The sequence below is a fragment of the Strigops habroptila genome, chromosome 4 (genome assembly GCF_004027225.2).
Source record: "Strigops habroptila isolate Jane chromosome 4, bStrHab1.2.pri, whole genome shotgun sequence".
NCBI lineage: Eukaryota > Metazoa > Chordata > Aves > Psittaciformes > Psittacidae > Strigops > Strigops habroptila.
In genome coordinates this window covers 50,213,221-50,234,329 of record NC_046358.1, presented here as the reverse complement: position 1 = coordinate 50,234,329, position 21,109 = coordinate 50,213,221, and the positions used below count along the sequence as shown (strand labels likewise).

At 38.6% G+C, this 21,109-nt stretch overlaps 1 protein-coding gene across 17 annotated transcripts in view; it reads right to left on the bottom strand.

Moving 5' to 3' along the window:
- Nucleotides 1-20,807, bottom strand: part of BRSK2 (BR serine/threonine kinase 2) — a 313,836-nt gene extending 293,029 nt beyond the window's left edge. For all 17 annotated transcript variants that reach the window (XM_030482891.1, XM_030482893.1, XM_030482898.1 and 14 more), the window contains exon 1: nucleotides 20,344-20,807. In XM_030482891.1, the coding sequence (XP_030338751.1) occupies nucleotides 20,344-20,437 (94 nt within the window). In that variant the 5' untranslated portion in view covers nucleotides 20,438-20,807. The remainder of the gene's footprint in view (nucleotides 1-20,343) is intronic.
- Nucleotides 20,808-21,109: the final 302 nt, after the last annotated feature.

Genomic DNA, 21,109 nt, shown 5'->3' with positions numbered 1-21,109 from the left:
TAAAGAAGGCTGCGTGGAGACCTCATAGCAGCCTTTCAGTATCTGAAAGGAGCCTACAAGGATGTCAGAGAGGGACTCCTCATCAGAGACTGTAGTGATAGGACAAGAGGTGATGGGTTCAAACTTAAACAGGGGAAGTTCAGGTTAGATAAAAGGAAGAAGTTCTTCACTGTGAGGGTGGTGAGGCACTGGAACAGGTTGCCCAAAGAAGTGGTAAATGCTCCATCATCCCTGGCAGCGTTCAAGGCCAGGTTGGACAGAGCCTTCGGCAACATGGTCTAGGGTGAGACATCCCTGCTCATGGCAGGGGGGTTGGAACTAGATGATCTCAAGGCCCTTTCCAACCCGAACCATTCTATGATTCTATGATCAGATCGCCAGCCAGTTCTAGAAAGAGACACTAAATTTACATCAGGTATGACTTATGGCCTCCCTGCCAGTTATGCTTTATTGTGTGACTGAATCCTCACTCAACTTCTGACTTCAATGAGAAAGGGGGGAGGAAAGTTGCAAAATAATTTCTCAACACGCCACTGAGTACAGAAGAGAACAAAAGAAAAATTTATAGGGGGAAAAAACACCCCAGCCTTAATTTCCCATTTTTGCATCATCATTAACAAACTGCTGTCAAGAGAAGGGTTATTTTTTAATGAGATGACTGATTCAGCCAACTTTCCCTACCACTCAAGGAGACAGCACAGATTTGCTTGGAAAAACAGATCATCACCATTGAAACTACACAAGTCTTGAAGACCAGCTCCTGCGTTGTGGCTTACCTCTGCTTAGAGAAGAAAGTCAGTCACACAGAGAACCCAACTAGAGCTTCCTGTGATAATCAGACTGTGATAACGTAGGCAAGAGCAAGAATTGTTCTCACATATGCCACTGAACCTCCGGGGCACCTTGTATTAGTGAATGACTGGCATAGTAGAGCTCTGCTTCAGCACATTTTTTCATTCTACAGCATACAATACCAGGCCAGTGCAAACAGCAAGGCCTGCACAGGAGCTACCTCCTACCTCCACTAGTGGGACACCACTGATGGAAGCAGAGACCTCTCACTACTACAGGGAATTTCGTGTTGACCAAGAAGAATTGAAATCAGATGACCTCACCACAAACCCTGCAGAGCATGAAATGTTCTGATGATGCTTTAGACCCTTATTCTCTAGAAAGATACATCCATTTTTATTTTCTTCCTAAACATGACAAGGGGATAAAAAGGCTGCAGGAGCCTTAGCCACAGCACTTGCTGGTTCCGTGCTTTTTCACCAGAACGTTTAACTCATGACGACATGCAGGATAGGCGAAGAACTTCTGATATGCAAGGTCATTCCCAACTACAAATATTATTATAAGGAGCTTTGAAGTCCCCAAAATGTCATGCCAGAAGGCATCTGTCACTAGTTAACAGGAGCTGTGGATTGTCATTTAAGGGTCCTGTTTCTTCCCTCCCTCCTTACATTTTCATAAAGATTATATATCTATTAAAAAAAAAAGCATAATAAATAAATCAAAACAATGTACACAATACCCAGGGATGGGCAGAGGATACACAGACTAAAATGCCTCACACAGATCCTGAAGCCAAAACTTCTAAGAGGGTGTGGATGAAAACAAATCGGAGAGAAAAAGGGAGGTAGCTCATTAAATAATTATGGGGTTTAGGCTAAATTAATAAATAAAAGAGTCACTGCATGTTTAGCAGATGCTACTGTGTAAAACTAAATCCACTAAGATACAAGCATGTTCCTCTCTCCTTCTGCCTGCTCTACTTCATCAGCAGGATTTCCATGATCAGACAAGCATCCCCGGAACAGCTGGTCACAGTTTGCCAATTTTACAGCAATCAGTGATCACTGAACCCATCAAGTTCTCTTCCCAAACCAGAAGCACCATAGTAGTAATAATATAATAAAAATAATAATCATCATCTTGCAGGGATGAAAAAATTCTTCCATTTATTCACATTTTTACACCCTTAATACTGCAGGTTTATTTCATTTTGTTATGCTGGGGAAGTAGGAAGAAGAATAGTCTTCATAGTTTTATCTTTTCCTCCCTCATTTGGGGCATATAGAGGTGAGTAATTTTATTTGGTCTGCCAATTTGTCGATATTTTTGGTGACCAAAAAAAAGGCAAATCAGACATCAGCAAATCCTGCTATACTTCAAAAAAAATCTCTAGCTTTTATAGAACACTGAGTCTTCAACTTTCAAAGCAGACTATGTAAGGAACATTAATAATATTATAGGTGACAAACAGAACTGTCAAGAAATGAGTCTCAAAATCAGAGATAAGAAATCAAACCTCCTAAGCTTGAGTCGTCCAGCTGTTTCCTCACCTATCTAGAAAATCATGAAACAGCAAAGAGGAGATGAGTTTTCCTTTTAATAAAAACAAAAGGGTAGATGGGCATAAATCAGTCACTTCTTCAACATTTCACTTAATGATTTAGACTTTCGGGGAACCTTTACAGACTTGCTTTGAAAAAAAGCTATGTTACAAATAGAAGGAGCAATAGAAAATAATCTACAAATCCCTCAATACCTGGATACATTAGTTTTGACCTTTTCAATCTCAGGATATCTCAAGTATCCAGCAGACTGCTACTTCTGTATTTCCCCTATGGTCACACTAAGATAGATCACCAGAGCTACAGATAACATCAATTTTGTGGTGCACATTCTAGCTATGGCATCAAATTTTAATTCAGTTACGAACGGGTTAATAGAGAAATTTGATCCTTTATATTGCCCTAGGAAACACACAGTACATCCCTGATTAATGTGACAGGATGCATCAGTTCATAAAGGGTGAAATTTACCCTTGCACAGTAGCCTAGCACAAGACCAATGTATTACTTAAGTCCCACTTAAACACTTAGAACAATGAAATATCAAGCTTGGTGGACGGATAGCATGACTGTAGATGAAATTCAGTGCCAACAGATGCATGATAGAAAGAATAATGTGAACTAGTAAGATAAATTTCTGACTCTCAAGTTAACTGGAGTCATTGAAGAAAAGATTTACCATTACATTGAACAGCATAATAAAATTATCAACTCCATGTGTCAGAAGTGACAACAGAATGTTAAACAATGGAAACAAAAATTATACTTGAGAATGAGACAATGCCAATGTATAAATCAATGACCCATCCTCAGTTGGAATACTGACCTCAAAAACGTGTAACAGAAATAGGCAACATTAAGAAACAAGCAGCAAAATCAACAAGTGCATGAGGATCATATCAGAGTAGAATGAGAATATACAGATTGTCAGTTTTGAAGACTGGAGTAGAAAGAAACATACAAAATAATGTTAGGCAACTGCAGGATGATGAAAGGTAGAGAGATGATACGTTAAGAATGCCCCCTTAATACCAAGATGTGTGTCATCTCATAAAGTAAAACAGAACAAAGTTTTACATACAGAGGGAAGTAAAAGGAGAAAAGGATTTTGATGCTCCTTTTCATTCATTTGGGTGTTTGTACAATATACAATCACATATATCTGAAACACCCATCAGTTTTTCATAATGGTGAGTGAGCTTAGTCAATCACAGTCCATAGTGCTGAGCCTGCACAGCAGCACAGATCAAGATCTTTCCATTCCCTTTGAAATCCAAGTCTGGATTGCTCCAGCTTGTTTTTCAATACAGCAGGTTTTTTTCAAATGCTACACTTTGATTTTATAACGCTGCTGGCAAAGCTGGGAATCAAGCTAAATCCAGATACATCCAGCAGGCAAAGCTGCCATAGAGAAAGCGGGGGGGGGGGGGGGGGGGGGGAGATAAATAAAAAAATAAAAAAAAAAAGAAATCAAGGTTGGAGCAGTAAGATGATCCTATACCACCGTCCTGCTGAATGCCAAAGAATAAAGGTTTAATATAGCATGAGAGGAATAAGAAAAGCAAAAAAGTTACTTCCAATACTGTCAATAGTTTTTACTATGAGACCCAGAGATACGGTTTTTTGGAAACACAAAACTGTAAGAAAAAATGGTGCTGCATATGTATTGCTTCTTAGTCACCTACTTTTAAATTACTAAATGTTTCTCTTCAGTAGTATATGTCATTTTAAATAAGCATTACAGTTGACAAAAAGAGAATACATCAGGGTTTTTTTTTGGTACAGCTTCTAATCAAATCATATTTGACTAATATTTCTATCTATATCCTTTAATGCTTTTTATCGAGTCTGCTGACATTGTTTGGTCTATATATAATTCTACATATAAGTCAGCAGCAGCACCTACAAAATATTCGCACTCATAACAGCTTTCTGGCAGCACACATTTGCTGACTTCAGTGTGGGGACTCTCATATGGACGTATGGAAGACAATACGTTCCATAGCAGAACATGACACTGCTCTGCTGCAAGGAACTGCTGTAAATCCAAGGAAATGTCAGTGAAGCACAAGAGTTGCAACAGGGAAAGAAAAAAAAAAAAAAACAAACCAAAAGAGCGTTGCAAGAACAAAAATCTGACCCATCATTATGTGTGTTTTCTTGTAAAACATAATCTCTGATTAAAACAGAAATGGTACAAATCAGATGACGAGGGAGAAGTTTAGACTCTCATTTAAAACAGCCTGTTATAACCAGGGGAAAAAGTCCAGGACAGCAATGTGCCAGTTTAAAACTGATGTTTAAATACTATTTTGCATATGAACTGGCTCACATTACACAACTTCCAAAATGTGGTGAAATAGCACATCTATGCAACTTCACAGCAGGACAAACATTAGGATGGCAAAAATTGTGAAGGTCACATTACCAAATGCATCCAGGAACAAAACTGGAACCAAAACTGGAACCAGTAAGAGGACAAATGAATTTTAAATACCTTCCTTTCAAATTTCAATACTCCGCAAGTTAGGCGATAACAGGAAATCAAAGAAAATGTGCGTTTGAGACAGGCTATGGACACTACAATCATAGCTGCTTCTCTGTTAAGGTTAGGAAATAAAGTCTTGGAGATTTAATTCCTCCTGTGGTACATGTACAGTTACACTGGGATCAAACCGAGAGTCTTATCAAGTTCAACACCCTTCCTCCAGCAGAGGCCATAAACCACCTGAACTCATTTTTAGGCTGGACACATAATTTTAGATTTTTGTTTCCAAAAAAAAAAAATGACCAGCAACCTATTACAGTAAGCGTTATGATATTGTGTGGTTTACATCACAAACAAGAATGGGAATAAACAAAAAAAGTCATGTTTTGGAGACTGTGGGTTATGCAAGAACTAGCAACGCTTTGACCTCTACAATGATTCTCTTTTTTTTTTTTTTTTAATATTTAAAAAAAATAGCTCTAAGGTGACAAAAGCTCTGAATCTTTAACATTTAAAGATGCCAAATCCCTCCTTTGTGTATCTTACTTTTAAGCCAAAATATCTCCACTCGGTTCAGTGGATTTACTCTCAAATCTCCCTCTTTACAATTAGGAGCAGGAAAATCTCAAGTAAGCTTTCAGTTTCAAGATCTGTGACAGCATAATTGGGCAGGGGGTTGGGGATATTCTTCTTTCTAGCTTTCCCCTTTCATTTTACTTCCTTTTTACCTTATGTCACCTGCAACTTTTAATTCTTAAAAATTGGAAGTTGATACTATCTCTTTAATACATAAACTACATGCACGGAGAGTTCTTTGCATGGATTAAACTCTGACCCCAAACTGTGCAAGTGATACATGCACTAGGCTGGACACCCTTCATAACTGAGGCAAACCTGGCAAATAGAGCCAACACTTACATCTTTGAAAGTATCACAGCTGAGACAATAATTTTGCATCATGTGCCTTAGCTGGCATAAATATCTTGATAATTGTCAGCTTGAACACAAACCTAGTCAGTAGCTTTTGTTTCACTTTACAGACATACAGTAGGTTGCAAAGACCACAGTCAAAAAATCAGTACATTTAAAAAAAATTATCTGGAATTATTTACCCTAAAACCTGAAACTGCAGAAATTACTACTTCTGTGCAGCTTCAGTTATTTAAAAGCTTGCTTCCTAGCTCTCCCCCTCTTTTTTTTTTTTAATACTTCAGGCTTCAATCATAACAAAACTGTATGTCTTCCTACAAGACAGAGTATTTATGCAGTAACGTATCTGCAGATACAGCATGATTTTGACATTTACTGTAGTCCTGGAAAGGAAACAAGCCAACTGCATCCGTGGCACAGCTTTAATAATTTCAAAAACATTAGCATGTAACTCTGGCTTACCATCTCAAAAATAGTAAGGACTAATATTTTATCTACTTTGTGAACTCCCACTTTTACCTCCCAGTACATAACTTAGTACTTCAAAATAGGTCTTAAGTGGGACTCAAGTGATAGCTAAATCTCCTACTACCAAAAGGGTAAATGTCACTCCTAGGGCACTGATGAGAAGATTCTCCTTCCCCATTAGCCAAAATATTTTTTCCAGGTAGTAACTTGCAATATTAACTATCATTAATGCTCATATAACAGACTAGTAAGGTCATCCCGTGAAATACCAAAGAATGTTTTAAATTCTTAAGCTCATCAGCAGCCTCCTCAGAAATGCCTGCATTCCTAACAATTCAGCCAGTCTTTAGAATAACCCATTAGCCTCACCACCCACTTCACGGCGACCTTTCCAGGCAATAGTTCTGGAAGCTGAAACTTACTGAAATAGCATTTGGTAAATATCATTTTGCCAAATAAGACTGTTGGTATTATCAATTGAGTGCATTTATTAACCTTGCTTTGCCTTTTACATTCCACTTCCAAATTTAGGTGGGGGTGGTGATGAGGTGAGGATTGGAAATGAAAACAGTGGAGATATAGGGCTATGAGACAGCTTAATTTGAGGCATTTTTAAAGGCTTCTCTATCAGTCTGTCAGAATTTCCAAAGATGACTTAGAAAAAAAGAAAGAAAAAAGCCCACACCAGCAGAGGGCTGCTGCCTGCCTGCAGGAAAATGAAACTGCTGCATTTTAACACTGCAGTATAATTCTACCAGCTCCACAGGAGCATAAATAAAACTGACCAAGTTATAAATCTTTTGTAAGTAGAACACACAGCATCATACAAACATAGTTTTACTCAGTGACATTTTGTTTGAGAGATCAGGGACAAATGTCCCTAAGGAAAAAAGCAACAAAAGTCAGCATAGCCACAAATTGTCAACATGGGAACATCGAAGCAATTTTTCTATTTTATTAGGTAGTTAAAGCAATTTTAGTTTTAAACTGCAGCCACAGAGAGTTCAGCATTTATGTATCTATATTAGAATAACCAAAAGGAAAAGCTATGGAAGACAAATACAGCATGAAAAGGTATCATCACCTGGACAGACCAAGCTGTATGGTTCAGTCTCCTCAGGAGATGAAAATCCACAGAGGTATATTAAATAAAATGAAGCTAGCAAAAATGGACATTAGCAAAAAAGGAAAAAAAAAAAAAAAAAAAAAAATGAAAATCACTAGGCCTGAACAGTAGGGTTATCCCAGGCCTTTCCATGTTGCTTTTTATTTCTTAAAAAGTTATCAATACTTGCTGGCTAGTCCTGTCAGTCACAAAAGGGAAGTTGAGATTTATCTTAGTTTCACAGCAGAGCATCATGGGGAGGAAAAAAAAAAGAGCAGAAAAGATAAATTAACTTGCCAAAGGCTCCACCCCTAGTCAATGGCTGAGCCTGTTAGGGCCTGTGAAGACTACATAGTTATTGTTTCTGAATAATCTGCCTTACAACTGCACAATGAGATGAACAGAGCCTGTATTGTACATGCCTCTACTACTCTTCCCCCAAGAAATGGCCTGGCTAGGACTCTGTAGCATTTTAGAGACCATTAGAGTACAAATAGAGACCCAATCCTTTGAGAAGTTGAGTACCTGTAATCCAACAAGCCTTGAGAGTACAGAACAATCTTTCACACCAGAATTAGAACTCTACAGCATCAAGCACAAGATTGTTATTCTGCATCCACAAAAAAAACCCAAGCTTGAAATGAAGTCATAGCTACACAAACTGTACAGTGCATCACGTATATAAATGCTCATCCACATCTGACATACCATATTGATTTGTAGCAGATGCAAAGTTTACAAAGAGAGCAAAACAACAGCACAACTGGTACAAGTAAATAATCATGTCAAGATGGGCAAGGCAGGACTTTAACACAGAGCAAGATTCTTAACTGCTCTGGTATGCTTCTGCAAACCTCACACAGCCTGCACTGCCCTATTTTCACTGCTGCATGTGCCAGGAGTAACAGCGTTACCCACCAGTGCTAGAGTTTCACCTCTGATTGCAAGGTAGACATACCCTTTAATCAGGATCCTTTGCCTTGCCATGTTTTCAACTCCCACCATTTCAATGGGGCAAAAAAGACCTACGGCTAACAGGTTTCTCCCCTCTGGTGGACTCTTCAGAAATTTAGAGTAGTGTAGACACTTGAACTGTAAACATGAGGTTAAGTTTGCTCTTCTAATCAAATTTTTTATGAATTCTTTAGAAGCAGTCCACCTGATTCAATGGCAGTAAAAGTAATGGTGATGACGGCATCACAACACAGACGCAGAAACCATGCCTATTTTTACATTTCCTCCAAGCAGGACGATCCGCCTGGTAACACTGTGGCAACTGTCCCAACCATAGTAGTAGTCCGGCGGTTACTTTCCCTATCAAGGACACAGTTATGACAAAGTTAAGGGCATTTTCTACATCCTGAAGTTTAATGCAAACTGGTCATGTGGTTTCAATATATGTATGGGTGGAATACTAGAGAAGAATTGTTGCTAAAAATATTAAAACATTTGCATGCCTTAACGTGTCTGTTAGCTGAGCAGACAGCCTTCTGCTTTAAGGATGAAAGACAGTAATTTGTAAAATGCTGGACCTGTATTTTCAATTTGAATTTAATTCATTTACAGCATCATTCCACTCTGTGCTCTAATTTGCTTAAATATTCACTGCAGAGGAGATGTATTCCTAGGCTGCTCTTAACTAGAACACTGCCAGAGGTCTGCCTCTGCTGCCATAAATGAGAAGCTTGCTCATGGGCCAAACTCCCTTCTCAGATGAACTTGAGCAAGGCCTCCAAGTCACTGGTACTGCACAGATACAACTGAGTGGGGAATTTAACTAAGTGATGCCTTCAGTGCAATCAGGAAACAACCAGAAGCAAGAGATGTGATTTCACAAATATAAGCAATGAAATAAACCACAGACCCCAAAGAAAAGGAGCATGCAACAAACCCCAGAAACACCAGGACAGATCTCTCTTTGTTGGTGATGATTAGCGATTTTAATTGAGCTTTACTGATCCAAAGGAGTGAGATGTTTGGGGGGGGGGGAGAAGTGTAGATTTAACTAGTTTCAAAAGCTAATGGAAAAAACTGTTTAAGGCTGGTGCTCACAAAGTATAAGGAACCTTAAAAGCTGCGCCACTCATAGCCATGTCTTTTCAACAAAAAAAAAAAAAAAATGCCCATGTTTAATAGGGCTATAGTGCTTGTGTCATTGCCAAGTTGTAATATAATACTTGGCTTTGTCTTTGGTGACGATTTTTGTACAGACAGGCATTGCAAACACACAAGCAGCTCTCAGTCTTCCTCTCAGCTTTCTGCATGAAAAGACTACTTCAAATGCTGCCACTGTACCAAAATGGATACAGGGAGGAAATGCAGAGAGGGTTCCCTGCGTCCCACACTCCCCAATCACTGAGCTCAGCTTTCAAACAGAAAGGACCAAGTTCCAGCCCCCATCCTCCCTGCTTTGCACTGGTTCAGCAGCAGGAAGTAGGCAGGAATCCAGCCTATCAGGCTGGCTGGGGATTCCCCCAGCACTAGGGAATCACAGTGTGGTTTAGCACCACTTTTTCCTCCTAACTTTGATGTAAGAGTCTTAAGGTGAGGGCAATATCTAAAGAGTAGCAGGATTCCAGCAATCCCAATCTACCATATATACACACACAAAGGCCCAAATAAGATTAGCACCTTAGCATGAAAAGGATTATATGCAGATAATGTAACACAAATTATCTTTCCTCTCACTTCACAACCTAGGCAAGACACATGGAATTTGAAAGACAAAACGTAAGTAAGAAATAAGAGAAAATAATTCTCCAAGTGCATTCTCACACAGTGCATGAGTGTTAATTTCCCAAAGACAAGGCATCTAATAAGAAGTGGGAGATAACCCCAGAAGTACCTTATTTTTAAGTCTACCATGACCATATGGTTTAAAAAAAAACCCAGAAAAAAAACCCAAAACAACAAGCCAATAACATCTCTAAGAATAAATTATGCTTATTTAGATGTAGGCTATTTTCTTGCTTAGAGTATTTCTACCTGCTCTTCTAGCAGTAACCATCACCCTATTTAAATAGGGCTGAAATGATTAAGGGGTTCAGTCCTGGAACTGCAACATCCCCAAAGGTTTTCTGAGAATACCTTCCTAGTCTTCATTAATTTGCTGTAAGGGATTGTAGATATAGCAAGAATGAAATACCTGTCTAGCATCCTCTAGACTAGGATACCAATCCTTCAATCAGTTTCCAGTTTGAAAACGCAAGGTAACTTTGACATTTGAAAAAAAATAAACCAAACAAAAACACCCCACAAACCAAAACCAACCCCCCCCCCCAAAAAAAAACATAAAACCAAAAAACAGATGACCAGAACTTCAAAAGGAAAACTGCAGGCCAATCTTGTACCTGCTGACAGAAGCTCATCTCAACACAACAGCCAAGCTACTCATCATTTACAACCTGAAAATAAGATGAGAGCTTTGGAATAAAATACTGGGAGAGATGAAGAGCTTCCAGTAAGGTAAAAATCTAAGTCAAATCCATTCCTTAATCTTAGGGACAGGTCACAGTTATTAAAAGAATTCACGCAGTCACTGAATGAAACTTAGCCAGGGGGAATGGCTGGCATGACAAGTAACCCAACTCTCTGCTGGCAAACAATCAACAAAGACATGAGAAATTTTTAAACATCTTACATAGAGCATTTCATATGACACGGATTTGGAATGCGAAGTCTTCTCTTCCTGTTTAAACTTGTGTTTTAATCCAAATGCAATAAAACGGTAGTCTTAACAAAGTCCTGTGCTAGCTTAGCTCAGACTTTATCAGAGCAAAACATGGATTTTACTTTTTTAAAAACAAATTTAGAAAAAAAAAAAAGAAGGAAATAATACCTCACCAGCTCATGTTATTGCTGGTCCCTCCTCCTCATAGGGCAGATGAGCCAACATTGCAAGCCTTATCTACAGTGTACCTCATCCTGGGCCAAAGCAAGAAAACAATCACTTTTCCAAGAGTATCTGTGTAGAAATCTAGTGTCTACATCGCTAGCCACACACAGAATAATTAAGAAAGACTGAAAGAAGATAAAGGGCCAAGCAATTCCATCAACATTCCTTTCTGGGTCAGTATGAAGACCTGGTACATTCTCATCTGCAGCTGAAGGACTGCTGTTCAACCTCTGGCAGACTGAAACTTACAGTTCTAAGAGTAGGCTTGAGACAGACAGTAGAAAATTAACATATTTTTGGTCCAGACCAAGCTTGCTTCTCCCAGAAACCAGCTCCTCCATTATTTTTGTTCCAGTCAATAGCACTTTTAATAGCTAAATGACAAGGGCAGTAAGCTTATGGCACATAAAGCTGAGCATACAAAGGAATGACACTGCAAAAGCAGAGCTTGTTAATACATATGTATTGTAGACATTATTAAAAGCATTATATATAAACATTATCACACTGGGTTTTTTCTCCCACATTAAGCATATACTGCAAAAGATAGTAAATCAAAATTGCAAGAGCCTCAGGATATAAAGAGAGTGTGTCGTTTTGCAAGAAGCAGGAAGCCAGAAGAGCACTTACTAAATGGATGCCTGAAAACAGTTTTCTCTTGCGTTTTCTTCCTCCCTTTTTTTTTTTTTCTTTTTTGTTGAAGTTAAGCACTTCACTGGAAATATCATGCCTATAACTCTCACATAGTGTTGGAACACTAAAACAAAAAAAGAAAAAATTACAGTACTTGTACACCCTAAGCCACTTGATGCTGGCTTCTCTCCTGAATCCCCCCTTGCACCCTGCATTAACCCATTTGCTGTCAGTTGATGGCGCAAATCTTGGAACAAAGCTTTTGCCAGCAATAATCTCCTTCTGTCAGTAACTGGCAAGTTATCTACTTTTTTTTTCCCCCCAAACTCTTAATTATCAAATCACTGATTATTGATGGGAGTATATTAGATAAGAAACTGAAGAGAAGCCTGTTATCAGTGGTAAGCTACAAAAGGAACAGTCCCTTCCAGCCTAACCTCATACCCTCCACTATCCCAGATTAAAAAAGTTTATTTGAAAAGGAAAAGCCTTTTTTTTTTTTTTTTCATTTCTTGTTAAGTATACACCAATCTTTCTGCAAGGAAGCCAGAGTAGGAACAGCAAAAGTCTAAAAGGGAGAAACTGCCTGGCACAGCAAAGGGGTGCAAAACAGTAAGGTCAGCCATTTGAACTTTGTGAAAGAGTTATTTAGGGCAGCTTTAGGACTAGTTCAATTTATGTCAGCTGACAATGATCTTCGTGGCCTTCAGGAAATAGTTCTCTCAAACTAAAACTGAGCGAGCTTACAATTCAAGATAAGTATTCTATTCCACCCACTCCAGCAGTGAATAACTATCCATAAGCTACCTGCACCATCCTGAAGGTTACCCTGCACTACTATGAAGGCAGCAGTATCATTTGCAAGAGAATGTACCCGGATTTGTTTAAGTGTAAACACCGTCATTTACCTTCTTTGTCCATATTGCTCTTTATCGTCAGTCTCATGATACACTTCCATTTATTAGCCTTTAAAAACTGTATCCCAAGGTCATTGCAAAAGAAACAGTATATTCCTTTTTATACAGTTCACAGGACCGTGGCGATCTCACAGCCATCTCTGCCACAAATGATGCATTCAAGAAAAAAATGCTTGCAGCTACATCAATAGCGAATAATACACTTGTATGAAAGGAACCAATACAATTTCTGCTGTTCCACCTAAATTCCATTTGAACCCAATTTTCAAAAGCTATGAAGCAATGAAAAAAAATTTTTTGGTTGAAATTTTTTGTGTGGCTTTTACCAGAATTTTATCAGGAATGTTTCTAGTCTGTAAACAGACCTAAAGAATTAGTAAAAATGTTATATCCCTACCCAAAATTAAATGTAGAACAAGTCAAACAGAACCGGATGAGCACTATTAATATGCTCTAAACATATGCATTTGAAATTAAGTAAGTCTGATTTGGTCACATGTGTGCACCTTTTAAAAAAAACCTTTCTGGAAAACTTCACATCTTCCAGGAAAGGCTGCTCATGGAAATCATGTGCAACCTGTCCAGGAAAACTAAATTTTCAGTTTGCACTTGTAAACATTTATGTTGGAAGTGCTGACACAACTATCCAAGGAGAATGTAATACTCTTATGCAACATATCCAACAGACAACATTCAAGAGTACAATTCAAATCTTTGAATATTGTTTAAGTGCAACTAATCCGTAAGTGAGGTAAAGACAGCTGGTGAAAGGTGATAAAAATAGTTGTTGGCCAGAAAATCTGAAACAAATAAGGACTTAAAGGAAATCACTCTGTACTTACAGACACTGGAGATGAAAACTGTTCATTAAGAACACTATTTACAATTATTCATGTTACTCTACAGATCATTGTGAATGTTTTGTAGAAACACAGTACTGTGTATGAATAAAATGAAAATGGAACAATCTCCTCATATTCCATAAGTAGAACAAACAGCATTACTAAGTAAGATTGGTAAACATCTTGGGTTTGTTTAAAATAAACCCAGAATATTTCTTTAAGATATTTCTTAATAAAACAACCCACAACATACAAAACGTGCCACCCTTACCTATTTATCACGGGCTTGATGATCTTTCTGTTCAAGTCAGCTCAACTTAAAACCCAGACCAACTTCACAAGGGCAATTTACAGTATTTCGCATTTGAAGAGGAGCCTAAATAAAAGGCTCATTTATGTCTCTGCCTTTACCTTCACGGAAATCTATATCCAAGCTTCCACCCCTTGTTATTTTGACTGTTCTCCTATGTGCATAATACATTCCTCATGCAATATCTCTTACTTCAGAGGGCATTACTTCCAAATTCCTCATTTCCTTTCAAATTTCTTCTGAAAGCTAGAATTCTTTCACCACCTACATTTATTCTATATAACCTACCTACTAATTTTGAAGTGGATATCAACATTTATTATCACAATTGCGATTACTGTTTCACTCTCTAAAGCATACGATATCAAAGACTTTCCAAAATACAATGTTTGGAGTAAATTTATGGTACACTGAAAAATATTGCAATGTTGGAGAATCTAAAACATACACCGGCAGTTCCACTCAATTCTTACAATTGCTCTTCTCATGGATTCACAGGTTTTCTAGAGATCAGAAAGAATTCCTGTCAAGAGGTAAATTCTATTGAGAAGCTTTTTTGATTTCTGCAACCTCTCTCATAATAACAGCCCTTCCCACTGCAGCAGCACAAAATTACATCAGAGTGATGATGAAAACTAGGAGCAGGGCAAGAACTCTATGTGTGAAATTACTGCTCCCGTAGTTACTGTTTACGTTTGAAACATATATATAAATAGTCATACAGTACTGCTCATTTGACAGTATATGAATTTTAGCAACTCCTGGGTAAGAAAGCTTACTGTGCTTTACAAAAGAAAACAACCATTCAGAGCCTAGCCCTCTTTCAACAAGTTCATAATAATTCTGATATGATATCGGGGTAAAAGACTAATAGTATGCTTGTACAAAGTTTCCAGAAGGATTGAGCTAAAAATCACTTTCGCTGTAGTCAGCAAATAGGAATTTGCTTTAAAAACAAACAAATAAGAGTTAAAAGTCATGAAAGGGATATCTGAACTGCGCAACACAGAGATGCCTGTACTTTGCAGTTCAGACATGTGGCATGGTGATCCTAGTTCACTTCAGTCAGTAATGCAGTACTTTTGAAGGCAAACAGTACTTTTGAACAATCAATCAGATCAAAGGTATATAAAGTTAAGAAAGATCAAATCTCTCAAAACTCACAATCATTACTTGAAAATCCATTAAGTCTAAGTCACTATGACATAACCTTTCTTGGCAAAATTTCATTCTTAAGACTTCTACTCCCCACAGTATTGCTTGCAATATTTTATTTCTATGATTACTAATTAACCATCTAAGTCTTCACAGACTGTAATGACAAAGGGTATGGATTCACTATTTTGCAAGAAACTTTTTTAAGGAAAGTAAAATACATATATGAAAACATGAGTGGGATATATACCGGTTTGGTTTTTGTTAAGAAAGGTCATGGGGGACCTACAATAATGATTTACACCTCTATAACGATATATTAATCTAGACAGCTAAATAGAATAAAGCTGGACTCCTTAGATTCTCTCTAGATCCAACACACCGGGATAGAATTGAAAAAACTATAGCAGTATGAATGAAAAGGATATACTTTGTGTAGCCAACTTACCTAGGGAAACCAAGCTTCTGAGGTCACATTGTCTATTGAACACTCCTCGAATAGAATCATAGAGTAGATCTGAAGCTTTCAATTTCAACCAAATTTGACAGACACATAAAAAATTAAAAAATTTGTTTCTGCTGGTGTCATGGAAACAGCTGGTTAAGGCTGTAAAGAAACATCCTGTTTAAGCTCTCACTGAATTAAAGGCTATTAAATTCGCTAAGACCCAAATTTAATGATTTCTGGTTCCTTACATAACCCAATAGCATACTGCTGAATACCTCACTGATGGCTCATATATAATTAACATGTTATATTCCAAAATAGCTGTAAGTTATATGTTATACAATCCAGAAAATGGACCCCCTACACTTTTTTGCAAAGGTCAAAGTGTTGTGAGTTTCAAGCAATATTCTTTGCATTGCATGTCTGCAGAACTGGGCTTAAAACAAAATGAAACAAACAAGACAAATGGATCAGCAGCATGAAATCTTTCATCAAGTTTATCTCAAAGTGAATAGGGTAACTCCCACTTAGAGCCAATGTCTATTGCTTATAGACAAAGCAGCATTTCGGTAATTTCAACTGGACATTGAATTGATGTCATAGCAAACAATGGTGCTGAAGCCTATATGGTGAACCCAGGACACTGCCAAATGAAAACACAAGAAAACCCTCCAAAATGCTGAAGCCCTTCACAAGAAAAACTTCAGTTCCTCATCTTTGCATCATCAATAAATATTCACTACAGACAATCTGAATTGCTCTTAAGAGTTTCAAGGGTGAAACAGGGGTTAATGAGGCCAAAAGAAACACATGAAAAAAAATATTTGTGAAATTAAAAAAAAATAAATTAAAAAGCAAGGAATATGCAAGAAGCTGATTTCACACAGAATTAGTGACAAATGGAGATAAGCCTCTGATCCAAAACAGTGCTTCATAGTCAGGTATGACTGGGGTTTCTCAAGGCACCGTTTCCATGTGTGTTATTGTAACATGACACACATCCTTTGCTCATTACTGTTAATTACAATGAAAACCTCCTATAATTAACTATAGAAGAACAATTAGATAAAAAAAACCTTTCCACACATACCCGTATATACATATATTACATATAGTAATGAGCTTTTGCACTGACAGTTCTGTAAAATACTTTTTTTTAGTACAATAATTAAGATTATGCTGCTTCATGTATTCTTCCAAATCATTCAAATACAGATTCCAAGAGCTATTCCTCCAGCTGTAGTAAACAAGAGGTGCTCTGAATTCAACTTATTACAAAAGCAAACCATCTTACTGTAGTACTCAGATTATATGTTATGCTGTGTTATTAAAAATAACTTCCCTTCGTTCCTGTATCATTCCCACTACCAGAGAAGACCTAAGCACAGACATTTTTCAGCACTGCCCCATGTAGCCCTTTTCCAGCTTCTCCACCTAAGAAGCCCTAATCCACTCTCTGTGGCATCAGTTGCCCTCAGCAAGCTTGACTCACGCACCAGCCCAGGTGTGTACTCAGGACAAATTTTGCATAGCCTTTTTTTTTTATTATTCTAACCAACACTTTCAACAGTGGTCTTTACCCAATTTGAGCTGAAGGCTCTTCTGTGTCAGTTTTGCCCACCCACAGGCAGATGTCACCAGGTTCCATGAATGTCCCAGATATGGCAACTGGACTTCTTTGCAGGGGCCAGTAGGCTGCTGTTGGTAAATATTTTTCTTCAGCCACCAAGGTGTCAATCAGTGAGAACTTCACAGAGAGAAAGCCAGTGAGAGGTCTACTTACCATTAAGTTCTCCCTCCGTGACACCCTCTCTAAGTCTGCCCTGAACTATGAACCCACACTCCTGCCCAAAACCCCCTTCTTCTGATCACAGTAAAAGCAGCTAAGAGTGATTAACGCATTTGTATGATACTAATGTATTTGGAAGCAAAGCTAGACCTGTCTACCTGATATAACTTTCTAGAGTCAAGAATTTTTTACTCAAAATAAAAATTATTGATAATGAAGATCACTTCAAAATGGATGGGACTTTGCAACACAATTTAATGCTTTCTTTCCATTCATCATTACATGTTGCCAGATTTTATTTCTCACTCTTCCTCATCCCTTCGGGGGATAGGGAGGAGAAGGGGGGTATTCCAAACTATCACCTCCTAATCTTCCAAGCTTTAAAGTCAAGCTCTAAAGGAATGATTACAATCACTATTTTCTTCAGCCATACGCCACTGCAACCCAAACACCTTTGTATTTGTAACTTTTTACACATCGTAACAACATACTGTGGTGAATCAGGCCTTCATACTGCACTTGTCCTTTCACCAAAATGCTGCAGGTTGCCTGCTTACCCTCCAAAGAGGACTAGCTATATGTACCACACACTGTTCAAGCCATTCTGCATGCTCCAAATGTGATTAGCACAGAAAACGCGAGAAGACCAGAATGCATCTTTCCATATTTAGCCATGTATGTTTAATACCGAGTTACATTTCACCTCAGTGCTTTATTCCGTTAATCAAGGGCGGGTATAGCAAGGAAGACAGACTGACATCAGCTACTTTTAAGATTTCTCTTCCTCTTCCCCCACCCCCCCCCAGTTTCTATGACACCATGCATTGTGCATTTTATGTGCATTCATGTGTGCAAACGGCAGAGACTTCTCTATAAAGATCCGTTATATGGTAAAACTGCAAAAGGAAACTTTCACCCTTGTCCAGCCGGTTGAATAACTGCAGAGGCCAACAGCAGCAAGACTCTAAATACATCCTCTTCTTCTCCCTCCACCCCCACGTCTCTAATCACTTAGGAGGAAGATAGGAAGATTAGCAGAGAGGAAAAAAATAACCAAAGCTGCAGATAACCCTTTAGGACCACAACATAAGGCTATGAGACATGGAGCAAAAGGTTAATGCAGCTGTATTTTCAGGAATTTCAGACACGATTGTATTTATAGGGGAGGGAGGGGTGCCGAGAAGGTGAGAGAGAGAAAAAAGGAAATGGTGATGAAGACAAAAATGAATTGGTCATCTACAGCTGGCTCTTTGATTACCTGGAGCATCCAGGAAAGGATTACCAGGAGAAATAGGGCAGTTTTGTTAGCAATACACTGCTTTTTTTTTGGTATTTTCATTATCAGAACAGATTTTAGTAAGAATACAGCTGCAGAAGTAAGGGCTTATTGAGCTATGCAAAGAATAAAGGTGGTAACCAAAACACTGACAGGGAGCTACCTTTAGCAGCTGATACACTGAAGAGATTTGGGGGGAAAAAAAAGATATAAATAAAAGTCACTTTCACTAGAAGACAATGTCATCTTCATCCATGTCTCTGAACGGTTGCTATGGGGTTGTGAAGAGGAGGGGAAGGATGGGGGGGGTTATAATCAATCATCTCAGAAGAGCATTGCTTCTTTCAGAGAAAGATCTGGATTTTGACTGTGTCCCTAAGAAAATTGCGGACTGCAGAGCTGCTGCCACGCAGGGCAGTGAGGAAGCAGGCAGAGGAGAGGCAGCAGCTGGGGATGGAAACGCCTATTAAATCCTTTAGACAACAGATGGGCAAAGCTCGGCTGGGTTATAAAAAAAAAAAAAAAAAAAAAAATATACACCACAATGCATCATGTTTTATTGTCCCACCATAATGAACAACACTTAACACCCACATGCCCAAAGAAGCCCCCCTATGGCTGATATGGCTGATCTTCCCCTTTTCCTAAATTATAATCTCAAGTCTTAATCGACTTTTGGGGGGCTCCCGACCCACTGAATTTGCCAGATGCCATTGCTTATTGCACCTGTTACTAAAAAAAAAATAAAATAAAATAAATTAAGTAAGGAAGACATTTGGGCTTATTTTTAAGGGTTTTTCTTCCAATTAATGCTTCCCTGCCCTTGAAGTGAATATGCTATCCAAGCAAGCAACAGTAAGTCCAGATCTTGAATGCATTTAGGGGATCTAATTATGTCATGTAGGGCAGAAGCACCTGCTCTCTGCTAATTCCCTTCACTCTGTTTCCTCTTTTTAATATTTCTTACCATTGTTCCATTCAGGAAAATCTGCTGGGGGCAAGTTTCATAAACAAGCTTTAAGAAAAATAATTAAATAATCTCCCCTCCCCCCCCCAATCCCTCCTACAAAAACACAGCATAACCAAAATGAATTCTGCTACCAATCCTCTGTTTTTCTTTTATTTCAGACCTTACCCACAAAAATCACCAGCCCATCCATCCATATTTGCTAAATACCCACAGCAGTCAGTGCCACAGACATACTGTACATATTTCCACCCCCCCAACTGCACCTTAAGGACTACACCCTTTTCAATCATGATGTCATGAAATACTGCTGGTGACTCCCCCACTACCACCACCTCCTCGGTACTACAGCCTGTGAACCTTTAATTTCAATATAATTTGATTAAAAAGAAAATGTTCCTAAGTAGGGCAGTGAAGAAATTGATGTGAAAAATCACCATCAGCAGATCATCTATTTTTTCCTCTGCATGCACTCTGGCTGTCATCAGAACAACACCCATTAGCAGGAGTAATGAATGTAAAGCATCCTGGGGTTTTTTTTGGTTTTGTGTTTTGGTTTTTTTTTTTTAGAAAAAGGGAAAAAATGAAGAAAAGAAAGAATTAAAATGAAAACTAAAAATAAAGGCAAAAATTCCATATTAATATTATCTCCACTAAAACAGCAAACGGGAAAACCTAAACCCTCATATATCCCATCCCCAACACCTCACTGGCTGCTACAGCACCTTCCCACTAGCGCCAGTGCTGCTGCAAAAGAACCAACCTGTCTGTCCTTTTCCTAAGGTTTTCTCCAAACGATAGGGTCCAACATATTGTGCATGTTGAGCTCCGCTTCCTTCTTTTCCTGTTGATGTCATTTCTACCTGGATCTGTAATTCTGCAATGTGTGTGTGCTGATGAGATGGAATTTCTCTCTCTGCAGTTCTTTAAATTCCCACTTTGCAGCTGTGCAAGCAAAGCACTCTTTTTCTTTGCTTTAGTCCACTTGGTTGCAGATTTTTCTCTTCCTCCTCTTTCCTCTCTCTCTCTCTCTCACGTGCGTGTTTTCTCGCTGGGTCTGCCTGGGACGTTGATGGACGAATGAGTTATTTTAATGTTCAAAGAGGGGGATCTCCGATCCAAGCCCAAGGAGCATGATGCTGGTGATCCGAGCTCCGCACGCCTTGTTCTCTCTAGGAGCTGTTCAAGGGAGAGCCAGAGCTAGAGCAGCGGAAGAGCCGGGGCCCGCAGCAGTGATTGACATTAAAAGCAGCCAATCCCCTCATCTCCCACCTCCTTCTCCCCTCCTCCTTCCACTATCTTTTCTTTTCCATCAGCAGCAGTAACTGCTTCTGCCTGCTACAGAGCATCATGATCAATGCAACAGCAAACACCTAAGTTTATCAGTTTATTGATAAGGCATAATTAAATATAGTTTAATGTGTATATTAAGATCCAAACATACACTTTTTTTTTTTCTCTGAAGTACACTCCATCATGCAGCCGTACTTCCAGAGTATTAAAGAAAAGCTGAGATTGTGGCAGGAAAC